This window comes from Ictidomys tridecemlineatus, chromosome 14 (genome assembly GCF_052094955.1).
Source record: "Ictidomys tridecemlineatus isolate mIctTri1 chromosome 14, mIctTri1.hap1, whole genome shotgun sequence".
NCBI lineage: Eukaryota > Metazoa > Chordata > Mammalia > Rodentia > Sciuridae > Ictidomys > Ictidomys tridecemlineatus.
Window position 1 is genome coordinate 63,419,513 of NC_135490.1, and position 12,910 is coordinate 63,432,422.

General features: G+C 33.6%; 1 protein-coding gene across 1 annotated transcript in view; it reads left to right on the plus strand.

Moving 5' to 3' along the window:
• Positions 1-12,910, plus strand: part of Adam9 (ADAM metallopeptidase domain 9) — an 87,009-nt gene that overhangs the window by 10,779 nt on the left and 63,320 nt on the right. The window contains exons 3-8 of the mRNA XM_005338403.5: positions 705-763; positions 2,399-2,477; positions 7,095-7,171; positions 8,140-8,335; positions 9,988-10,053; positions 12,272-12,343. Of these exons, the coding sequence (XP_005338460.1) occupies positions 705-763; positions 2,399-2,477; positions 7,095-7,171; positions 8,140-8,335; positions 9,988-10,053; positions 12,272-12,343 (549 nt within the window). The remainder of the gene's footprint in view (positions 1-704; positions 764-2,398; positions 2,478-7,094; positions 7,172-8,139; positions 8,336-9,987; positions 10,054-12,271; positions 12,344-12,910) is intronic.

Sequence of the window (12,910 nt, forward strand, 5' to 3'; positions counted from 1 at the left end):
GGGCCATTAAATATGCAAACTATAGCACTAAGGGAAGTTGTTTCATGGATGTTTGAGGTTGATAGGCGGATCCCAGGAGCTTGAAGATGTGGAAGTGGAAGGTTCCTTATCTTAATTCATTGACTCTAAGAAGACTTTAATTGTAAGACATGGCTATATTATTTTGTGTTCCACTAATAAAGACGCAGAAATGTTGGCATTTAGACAGCTGTGACTTTTTATGATGGATTCTCATTCTAGAGGGCAAGTATGTTTTAGAATGATGAAATTAGGTAAGCCATGTAGAGATTTAGTCATAAAAATCTGCATTTCTTTTCAACTTTGAATAATTAAAACTAGGGATAATCTCTTGAACCCAAGAAGTTTATTTCATTTAAACAAAAGGAAGAATTACTTTGTACTGTAGATAATTTATAGATGGATTTAATCCCTGAAGTTATACATGAATTATAAATGAATTTAAGAGAAATTTAGATAAATGTGGGTGTGATTTTCCACAGTCAGTTATTAAAGGGAAGTAGGGATGATCAGATTACATTTTTATTATTTTAGAATAGATATGAAGTTCTATAAATCAAATGCAATTGTACCAAGTTATTTTAATTCAGGAGGGACTTTCCTGTGTCTTATAAATGATGTTTTGTTTAAAAGTAATTTATAAGGTGGTGCTTATTATTTATTTTCCTCCTTCTCTGTGCATTTAGGTATCTTATGTCATTCAGACTCAAGGAAAAGAGCACATTATTCACTTGGAAAGGAACACGTAAGAAATTTAAATTACTTTGACTTTTAAATAATGATTTCTTCTGTAGTATATTAATTTCATTTCCAGGTAGATGTTGTTTAGTAGATACTGAACCTGGTTTTGGTAGATTTAGCCACTTAGGTCACTGCTACACAGTGGTTGGCCTGCTTCTGAAGAAGCACAGGAATTTGTGCTCCTGCTGGGCACTGTGACTTCCAAGAGGAAAGAAGGCTGAGCAAAGTCAAGAATCTCCAATTTGTTGTTTGAAATTCACCACTAGAGGCAGAAGGGGGAAGTGGGGAGAAGGAGAGACTTGAGATGACTGAACAGGGACTGTTTATTGAGAGGACTCAAGATTCTATAGGCTCCTTCCAAGTCCACTCACACAGACTTCAGTAAAGGCAAAGGAGTAGTACACCAGGATGAAGAAAGCTCCCAGTCTGTGAGGAGTGTGAAAACTTGCAGGCATGGCCCCTCTGTGTCCTTTCTCGGTTGCAGGGATATGCTTTGTCTTCAGATTTCCAGCCACTTTAATGTGTGTGACAGCCTAGCACAGGTTTACTGAAAGGGTCTTTATAGCTACGTTAGTCATGTAGCTAAGATTAGGCTTTGTAACTGATTAAACCGGTTGAAAACCATCAGTTTATCCATGTCTAACCACAATAGATGAGTTGGTTCTAGGTATCTCCAGGAGAGTTTTGAATTTATTTAACTTACTTATTTATGTGTTTTTGAGATAGGTTCTCTCTAAGGTGCCCAAGCTGGCCTTGAACTCCTGATCCTTCTGCCACAGTCTCCTGAGTAGCTGGAATTACTGGTGTGCACTATTTAGTCAGGCTTAAGAGTTCTTCATTTTTCTGCAGCTGCATCTCCAACCTGAGTTTTGAATTTGAAATGGCACATTATAAATTGTTTTGTTGCACACTGCATCCTGACTTGTCTATAAGGCCTGGGGATAAGCGTATAACTACTCTGGTCCTGCTGGAAAGAACCCTATCCTTACACATGTGGTTTTACTACTGAGCTTCTTTAACATGGAAAGAAGCTTTGAGAATTAGGAATAACTGTTTCCTCCAACAACTGACTACAGAATTTTTCAATCATGGTTAGGAGGTTAAGGCAATGAATGATTCTTGCTTATAAATGGAACTTAATTTTTTTTTTTTTTTTAGTTGTAGTTGGACACAATAACTTTATTTATTTATTTATTTTATGTGGTGCCGAGAATCAAACCCAGCCCCTCACACATGCTAGGCGAGGTTTACCGCTCAGCCACAACCCCAGTCTTAGATATAAAACTTTTAAAAGAGAGTATAAAAATATTTATTTTCTCCTACAAATATGATGTAAGTTATTCTTTTCCTGTGAGTTGTATCAGAAAATTTTAAGGACTTTTTAAAATATTTTGTTTATTTTTTGCAACCAGAATTTCATGCCAATAGAACAAATTGTAGCTTAACATTACTTTTGTGTAACACATACTATTTTAGATGCAAGTCTGTTTATGACCTTTTAGTTTTATGGTAGTACATTTCAGGTAAATTTTTTAAAGTTATTTTTGCTCCTCTCTTCTGAGTGTAATGCTTTATCAGTTTGTTCTTAGTTGTTGATAGTTAAAGTAAACTTAAATGGTGTGTTTTACTCTTTTTCCAGAGACCTTTTGCCTAAAGATTTTGTAGTTTATTCCTACAATGAGGAAGGGACTCTGATCTCTGACTATCCCAATGTACAGGTAATATATTTTTCTCTTGATCCTATAGTAAAATTTAAAAATAATTATAATTTAAAAGTGAGTTCTGGATAATTGTCACTTCCCACAACCCCATGGGGACACTTTTAATATTATAATAGATGCATGGCCTGGAGGAGATGGGCACATTTATATAGACTAAAGGACTTGACAGCCCTCCAGGTTCTTTGTTAAGATTTTTTGTTTTAAAGGCAGGAAAAGAATATATTTAATGATAATTCTTACTTATTATGAAGGGGAAAAGTTTGATGTTTTAAAAATATAAGTTTTTTATTTTGTTGAAAGTCATTAAAAGCAGGTTTCATTCTCTTATTAGACCATTTATTCATCATTAGTGTTTAGTAAAGAAAAACGTTTGTTTGTTGTTATATATTATATACATTATATATTTAATAATGTTTAGGTAGATGTGAAATATGAATTAAAACTTTGATACTTTTTAAAATTTCTGTGTGGTTAGTTTGTTGTCATATTCAAAGGTTCAATTATTATTATTATGCTATTATTCAAAAGAGGTGTGGTTCTCTCTGCGTCACATTAGAATACTCTCGGGGACAGAACTGGCCAGGAATACTCAAAATAATTGGCAGATGTTGAACTTGGCTTTGTGTGATTTTTACTTAGAGCATAAACATTTTTAGTTTGGTTCAGGAAATGTTTTACAGTCCTTTTTTGGTGACTATGTATTTTTTCTTTTGTAGTAATTTTCATGAGACGTCATTATTTCCTTTAAACATATTATTATTCCCCTGAACTTTGTAATGCTTCGATGATTGTTTATGTTAGACACTTTTGAAGCATTCTTCAAATAAATAGAAAGCAAAAATCTTTATTTTAGATAAATTATTAGTATTTAAAAAAATGAGGAAATGCTGACTTTGCCCTATCCTTTCTTTGTTTCACTATTTGATTGCTTTATCTTAGTGCACTACTGGTCTATTTATTAGAAAATTAGTAGAGGAGATTAGATTTACATTATAGCATAAACCAGATAAAAAATAATCCAACCATTTTTTCATCCATCTGAAGATTACTATGGCAGGAGGCCAAAGACCACATAATTTATGCACTTTAGCAAAAGCAATAATCTTAAAAGGCACTTTTTTTTTCTTGTAAGGGTTGCTTGGCCTACTTGCTTGAGATATACACTGATTGGACTTGAATTCTGGCTCTGTCCCTTCCTGATGAAGTTAATATCATCACTTTAAATGGAATGCAGTTACTATTTCATAGAATTATTAGGACGCTTGAATGAGTAAGATGAGTAAGGTATTTGTAAGATACTTAGAAAAGGCAGTCTGATATTTTTTAGCTCAAATATAGTTATTCTTGAAAGAATATGTACATAAAACTTTTAAAAATAGATTTCAACTATATAGAAACTTACATAAGTTATATTAAAGGTTTATAGAATTGTTACGTTTTCCTAGGTGTTTGAAAAATATCGATTAAGATAACATGGAGTTTTTTACTTATTTCTTGGTTATTTAATAATGTTTAGGTAAATGTGAAATATGAATTAAAACTTCGATACTGGGTTTTTAAAAAAAATTCAGTGTGGCTAGATTGTCAAATATTATAATGACATATACTTTGCCCATTCAATGCAGGTAAAGTTATATTGAGAACATGTACATGCTTTCCTTTACAATTCTGTTGCTTAAGATTGAAATAATTTGTAAAGCTTTTTTTCTAGTTTTCATCATTAATGTCCTTCAGAAGACCATTTCTTATAAGAACAAAAGTTTTAGAAAAGTCACTCAAAATGAGTTGCTGTGTGAAGTATAAAATTCCCTGTTACTGTGTCTTGGGACTTTGGGGTATCTTGTAAAAAAACCTGTAAATTCTGTTGACTATTTCCCCCAGTTAATTGATGCTCTTTATTTCCTCTGAAGATCCATCCATTGCCCTAGGCTCCGTGGACCTTTACCAGGCTGTTTTTCAATAGTTCTGTGTACCTCTAGCTAACCTTTGCACTTATAGTTTGTGTGTTTCAAAATTGTCTGTGCTACTTGTACCTTTATTGTTATTTTTCAATTTAATTAGATGTTTTGTAAACTTACAAAGTATAATATGTTGTGCTTCTGAGAACTGTAAGAGCTAATGGAAATTTCCCCTCTGCCCTCTGAAGGTTTGCTGGGATATTTTAACAGACAAAGACATTATACAGGAGAAAAGGCATGCAAATATACAAAAGGAAAAGTCACAGCACAGAAGAAAATCACAGGCACATGATTACCCACTAACCCAACATAATTTAAAAGCTTATGTAATTTTTTTTAATTTTTATTTTTTAGTTTTAGGTGGACACAATATCTTTATTTTATATTTATGTGGTGCTAAGGATCGAACCCAGTGCCTCGTGCATGCTAGGCAAGCACTCTACCACTGAGCCACAATCTCAGCCCTTATGTACTCTTTTCTATATAGGAGGAGGAGTTTGGGGAGTGTTTGGAACTGTAAATGATTTGTTTTAGGGGAATTTGATGGGTTTGGAGAACATAAAATGGCCTAGGACAAAGCCTGTTTTGCCCACAGAACAGAATATGGTTTGTCAATGTTTTTTTCTGTTGAATGGAAATAGAAAACAGTGGTATGTAGCAAAAATTTGTTCAAGTTTGTTGGACAAATTTTGATTTTTCTTCCTGAGATTAGTTTAGTCTTCTCTGGTTAATGAAATTTTCATAAGAAGACTGAAGGTAATTGTATTCTTGGGAGATCCTTTTAGGGAACTTTGCTACAGAACTAAATTGAAAGCTGTGGAAATATTTAATAAGAGCAAGTTATTAAACAAATACCATCAAGTTGATAGATTAAGAGTTCACCTGCTGGATATCAGTCAGCTCAGTTCTCTGTGTGTCATGTCAGTGAGCCTGGGCTGTCTCTTGACAGTATTAATACAGATCACTTAGTTGGGTAAGGAGTGGTCTGCCAGGTTTTTATCTGTGAAGTTACTGTTTTTGTCTTTTAAATTAATGTGATAGTTAGATACTTGGAGACTGTAAATATCTTCAATTTTTTTACCTAGTGTTTTCAGTATTTAGTATTTGTCTAAATCAGTTATTAACTGTGACAGTTGTCAAAATGGTGATTCTCTAATTTCATTAGTGCCTCTGTTGGCGTGCTTTCTCCTGTGAGGAAGTCTTATTTGTTGATATCAATGTGGACTCAGGGATTCTTTCTTTCTTTTTTTAATAATATCTTTATTTTGTTTATTTATTTATTTTATATGGTGCTAAGAATTGAACCCAGTGCCTTACATGTGCTTGGTAAGCGCTCTACCACTGAGCCACAACCATAGCCCCAGGGATTCTTTTTTGTCATGAGTGAGATTGAAAATCTTTTTATATATGTAAGAACATTTTTAGATCTTTTGTGAATTGTCTGTTCTTGTATTTTCCCAATTTTCTTTTGGACTTTTAATCTTTTCCTCTCAATATTTAAGAGCTCTTTATATTTAGGAATATTAACTCTTTACCTATCATGTAAGTTTTGAAGATTTTCTTCTAGTGTGTCAGTTGTCTTTTGAGTCTTTTGGTATTTCCTCCTAAGAAGCAGCTTAAAAAATACATACTCTTTTTATATAAGAAAAATTATCAGTTTTTATCATACCTAGATTTTATGTAATAGTTAGAACATCCTTCTCTACACCTAGGTTAAAGAAGAATTCTCTTATTTTTTTATAGATCCTATGTTTTTATTTGTTATGTTTAGACTCTTGACCATTTAGAATATATTCTTATGAATAGTGTGAATCATGGATCTAATTTTCTTCCTTTTCAAGTGTCTAACTAATAGACCAAGCCACATTTGTTGAATAGCACATTGTTGCCCCAGTGATTTGAAGAGTTACTTTTATCTTACGAAGTTCTACATGTACTTTGGTCTGTTTAGAGGCTTTTTTTTCTCTTTTGCTGGTTGGTCTCTCTGCTGATGCACCAGGACCATATTGTTCTAATAATTAAGGTCTTGCATATATCTCAATGTCTGGTAGGACTTTTCTATTTTATTGCTTTTTAATTGTTTAAAAGATGAGAAAAAAATCTCATTAGGTACTAACTACTAAGCAATATTTTTGCATTTCCACTAGTTAATTTCTGGCTCAAAATTTAGGGTAAAGACTAAAGTTTTTGAAGATGGCTGAATTTATAACTAATAACAACATAAAAAATATAGAAAGAAAAGAAAATCATCTGATCAAAATACCCTTTTCCCCTTCATGCTGAATGTTTTTTCCCTTGGGCCTTATTAACGTCTCATAAGGTCCTGTCCTGTATTAGATGTCAACTGGCTGGTGCTTCTTGGATTGACTGTGACTTAAATGTTCAACATGACATAACACTGTCCTGTTCTGGTTCTAGGATGAAAGGTCATTGGGGCAGAGTTGTTTATGCCTGGTATCCTGTGGCATTCTGCCTAGAAATTTGTATCCCTGGAGGGTGGTGGTAGATAGTCGGCAGATACTCTGAAGAATGCCAAGAATATAAATAAAATTTTTTAGTTTACTGGATGCAAGTAATTTTGTTAGCTCTGCAGTTTCTAGGATGATTTTCAGCTATGTAGCAGTATTTGGAGGTAATATAGTATTTTTTCATTTAGAATCATTGTCATTATCGGGGCTATGTGGAGGGAGTTTATAAGTCATCCGTTGCTCTTAGTGACTGTTTTGGACTCAGGTAAGACATTTTCTGTATTTTTTTTTCTATTTTTTATCTTTTCTCTGTCTCTAAACCCAGTCATTTTGGAAACTTAACAGAATTAAGTTTTACTTTGATGTTACTAAGGTCTTTACAGCTGTGTTTCAGATATTCTTGGCATGTTTATTTAGGAAAATCTTATAGTTGATGATTTTTAATATTTAAATGGAAATTTTCATTTTTCTGAGAATACTAAATAATTTTAGGTATTTAAAATAACATATGCTTTAAATTTTGGTAGTGGTTGGCTTACAAAATTTTTACCTGCATACTCATTGAAGTTTCACAATGTCTGAAAAAGAGCTTATTAACATCATATTTAGGTGAGCATACTGAGGTTCAGAGAAATTGTATGACATATCCAATGAAGCTATAATAATGTTAAAGTTACTTGTATTGAAGACCTGGCCATATGGCACTGTGTTAATTAGTTGCCTTCATGGGTACATGATTGATTGACGTAATAAATATTACTTTTAATTCTCAAACCAAATATATAAAATGGCTATGATTATTCTCATTTAAGGAACAACATTTACTGAATAGTTATTGTGTGCCAGGGAATATTCTAAGTATTTTATGCATATTAAATAATTTATTTATCTGAACAATACTATGCAGAATGTAAACTGAAGTTAAATGACTTGTTTGGATCCCTCACTAGTAGAAAGCAGATTTGGGTTTGAGCTCTGGTCCTGCAGCTCCAGACTCCTCTTTCTCAGCTGCTACTTTGCAGTTGTACAGCAACCATTTAGAAAGGTTAAATAACTTAAAGGCAGTGATACTAGTAGGCAGCAGTAAGGTCTGCTTAACTCTAAAGCCTCTATTTTTTCCTATCTTGTGGTATCTTTACATGTGTTGAGAATTAGGACTTCAACTCAGGGTTTCTGATGCCTTTTTCTGTGTATTTTTTCTTAAAAATGGCATATGTGTAATGCAACATATAGAGGATTGCTACATTTAGAGAATGCCAGTTATGGGATTGAACCCCTGCACAACAGCTCTCGCTTTGAGCACATGTTATATCGAATGGATGATGTCCACAAAGAGCCTCTGAAATGTGGAGTTTCTAACAAGGATGTAGAGGAGGAAACCACAGAGGATAGAGAGGAAAAACATCCCAGCATGACTCAGCTGCTTCGAGTAAGGAAATATAATTATTCATGACTTGGATTCATATTTTTTTAAAAAATCATTTATTTGTTCATTAAACCAGTACTTAAAAAGATGAGCAGTATGTAGTCCCTGCTGCCAAGTTGACGACAGTTTAGATTCTGTGGGTTTTAGAGACCAGGGTTTAAATTTTAAATAGGATTCGTATTTAGTATTGCTGTGTAATAGTCCATTACGCTATCTTTCAGTGAAGGTTTTATGTAGATTGAAATAATGGGAATGGCCATTATTGATCCATGGAGAAACACACACACACACACACACACACACACACACACACACACACACACACACACACACGGGGGGGGGGGGGGGGGGGCATGCAGGAGAGAGAGATTTGACATTAGCATACTAATCACTTCAGATGGCTTCCAAGGCTGCTTTTATTCCCAGTTGTGACACTTGAGGACTCTTTGATATGAGTCACTTGGACTGAAGTGGTTCTAGGATGGGATTATACCTTTTTACATGTGAGATGGTGTTGCTGTTTTGGAAGAGGCATTTTTTTCCCCTTTTCTTTTTGTTGAGGCATATAGGGACTCTATATGTTGCCCAGGATCAAACTCCCAGGCTTAATTGATCTTCCTATCTCTGCCTCTATAGAAACTGGAACTACAGGTGCGTACCACTATGTCCAGTTTAGAGCATAATTTTAGTTAATTAAGACTAGTTTATGACATTGCCTTTTCTGCCATCCACTCTTTTGACTTTTGGACTTTTTTTTTTTTTTTGTAATTGAAACATTGAAAGACACATTTTTGCTTATTCTATTCTGTAAAATGACAAAACTAGTTTTTTTTTTTTTTTTGTTGTTGTTGTTGGTACAGGAGATTGAACTCAGAGGCACTCGACCACTGAGCCACATCCCCTGCCCTCAGTGAGACAGGGTCTCACTGAGTTGCTTAGTGCCTCACTGTTGCTGAGGCTGGCTTTGAACTTGTGATCTTCCTGTCTTATTCTCCCAAGCTGCTGTGATTAAAGGCACACACAACCATGCCTGGTAAAACTAGTTATTTTTTAAAGTGGTAGTGTGTGCCCCAGCTTCTGCTTTTAAATTTTAGTAGACATTCTTTCACTTTAGTAATGGGTTTTTCACTTTAGTAATGGGTTTTCTCTTTAAAGTGTTTGTGTGTGTTTTATTTTAAAAATCAGTCTTTAAAACATCTGCTTCATGAATAACTTATTTTATCTCTAGCTGGAGTTTTTCCCTCAGATCAATATAGATAGCAGATAACATTTTTTTTTAATCATGTTTTAATTCAACATGGTGGTGCAGGCTTGTAATCCTAGTGACTTGGAGGCTGAAACAGGAGGATTGCAAGTTTGAGGCCAGCCTTATCAAGTTACCAAGTCCCTGTCTCAAAATAAAAAAGAGCTTGGGATGGAGCTCTGAGATAGAATGAGATAGAATGCTCCTCGATCCTGCAAAAAACCAAAAACAAAAACGAAAACCAGTTAAAAACCCCAAAACATATCTTTGGCATTATAGAAATACATTAAGTAAAGTTTAGCAATACTCTTAGCAGACATGAAATATGTGATTAGAGTATGATCATTACATATGAAAAATGTGTAGCCTGATACTTTTTATTTTGTCCTTATGATGTTCGTGTTTTCTACAGAGAAGGAGAGCTGTCCTGCCACAGACCCGATATGTGGAGCTGTTCATTGTTGTAGACAAAGAAAGGGTAAGGATGGCAACAGTTTTTCTTCTTTTTCATGAAAAGCACATGAGAAGTGGGCATTCCATGAAAGAAATACAAACTATGACATATGTTTGTATTGATTTTTCGTAAATAAGTATTTAGAAAGTAAAGTGTTTTTTTTTCTTTAAACCTTAATACCACAATATACCACTAGAAGCTGAACTAGCAGATGAGACCACTTTTGACTTAATTTTTTACTAGCGATTCCCCGCCTCCGCCTGCCCTGTTCTCTTTGTTAAAATCATTTTTATTAGTGCATTATAGTTATAATATAGGGGTTCATTTTTATATAGTTATACATGCTCTATTTCAGTACCTAGTCGTTCCTCTCTCCTTCTCCTCTTCCCTCTCCTAGTCTCCTTCATCTCCTCTACTGGTCTTTTTTCTATTTATTTATTGCTTTTTAATTGGTGCTTTGTAGATATACATAAAGGTAGAATTAACTGTGCTGTTTTCATGTGTGTATGTAGCATAATTTGTTTAATTCCATTCTGCAATTCCTCCCTTTGTCTGTCCCTTCTTCCTCTTCCTCCGTCTACTCCCTGATCTCCCTTCTATTTCATGAGATCCATCACCCCCTTTCTTATTTTGCTCTAGCTTCTGACTATAGTGAACACACTGTCCCCATGACTGAGTCTTATTTTGCTTGGCATGATGTTAATTTGCCAGTAAATGCCATAATTTCATTCCTCTTTATCATCCCTCTTCTTTCTAGTGATTTGCTTATGTGCATTTCTTGAATGAAACTGTGCTATCAGGGGCTTGAGAACTTTTCAGATTACTTTAATAGACTGTGGCTTAAACCAAGTTAGTCAGGTGACTAATAAAATTGCTTTGCTTTGTAGAATTTCAGTTAACCTATAATTCACTTAAGAGTAGAATACTTCCAGGGCTTGGTATGCTTTTGTAAGGAAATAGTATTAATTTCAGTACAGGACAACACCAGGGCATTTTCCTTGTTTTTATTTAAGAAACTGAACTAATTGTTTTATTTAACTGAGAGAAGTAATGTGTCCTTTTCAACATATATAAGATTATGAGTTTTAAATAGAGCTGCTATATAACTTAAAATATAGATTATTTGAAATGTTTTGGCTGACTTTTATTTCTAATTTTATTGTTGTATTAAGAGTTATTTGTGGAATCTTAATATGATTGGCAGTTCTTTTCTTGTAAGCTTCAGGGGGAGGCTTGAGGATTTTTGTGGTTTAAAAAACGCTTTATTGTTGTAGGTAGGAAAAAATAAGCCCTCGTGATTAAGAGATGGAAGCTCGCTCACATTCGTTCAGTATAGGTTCATTACCTGCAAACAGTGGGAAGAAAAGCATAGAGAATGTAAGCTAGTGTGAACTGTGCCCCAAATGATGGGTAAAATGTTTCTGTAGAATGTTTTGGGCAAAACACACAAATAGAAATTTAAAAGTATTTTTCTTTATTGCTGTCTCCAGATAGATTTGTTTTATATGTATAGAAAATGGTTCAAAATAAAAATGGAACTATTTCCACAAAGCCCTATCAAAGTTATTAAAACTTTTATTCTTTTTTAGGAGAATTGTGATAAATTGCCTAACAGATAAAATCATATATTTTGATTTTAAGGCCTTTATCATAGAGCAAAGTCATAAACTTTTTAAAATTTTCTTTTGGTTAGTAAGTTTGTTGTATAAAATAATGTTAAAATAGACATTTGGATAGAACCACCTCCTGTAGAAAAGAATCAGTTATATGATTTATTGGACTTATACTAGTTATACTAATTAGAAGAAAGGAAAATTTTGGTGTATTTTCATTAGTATCATTGTGCTTGTTTTTCTTTTATTTCTATTTATCACTAAAGTGTACACTTTAGATGTATTAATTTGAAATGTTGGAAAATGTCTTAATGCCTTAGTTTTAGTTTAGAGAAAATATTTGGATTCTTCATTGTAACAGGTTAAAGACATTTTCATTCCTTTGGGCATTATATAAAATTGTGGATGTATAACCGACGTGATTCTGCAATCTGCATTTGGGGTAAAATTGGGAGTTCATAACCCACTTTAATCTAATGTATGAAATATGATATGTCAAGAGCTTTGTAATGTTGTGAACAACCAATAAAAAAAAAAAAAGACGGCAATCACAAAAAAAAAAAAAAAAGACATTTTCATTCTTAAGTTACTTAGGTGATAATGACAATGATTTTCCTTTGCTTTTCCAGTATGACATGATGGGGAAAAATCAGACTGCTGTGAGAGAAGAGATGATTCGTTTAGCAAACTACTTGGATAGTGTAAGTTGTCTTTTCTATCAACTAGGATTATTCTGTCCTGCCCTGTCATGGTCTCAGCAGAATTTAAAATCTCATTTTGAGCTTTGATTATCATAGGCCTAAATGAATCTGCTTTCTAGTTTATTCTGTATTTTTCAAGGTCTCAAAGAAAAGTTTAAGTGTAGAAAAGACTTTGAGAAGTCTGGGGTTGTGGCTCAGCGGTAGAGTGCTCACCTAGCATGTTCGAAGCCCTGGGTTCTATCATCAGCACCACATAAAAATAAATAAATAAAACATAGATATTGTGTCCAACTAAGAAATAAATATAAAAAAGAAAAGAAAAGACTTTGAGAAGAGCCAGAGATTTCAGATTAGCATTTGACTTACCTTCAGAGTAGATTGGCTAAAGTACTTTTTTGTTTATGAAGAGATCTTTGAATTTTTGTTGACAGAATCTTATTTGAATAAGTCTGCTTCCTACCTTGAAACTGTGACATATGCCAGTGTTTACTTTGTGCATGTATGTAATTTGGAATTCACTAAAGAATTAGATACATATTCTTATAGGATAATTTTGTTTGTAAGGCA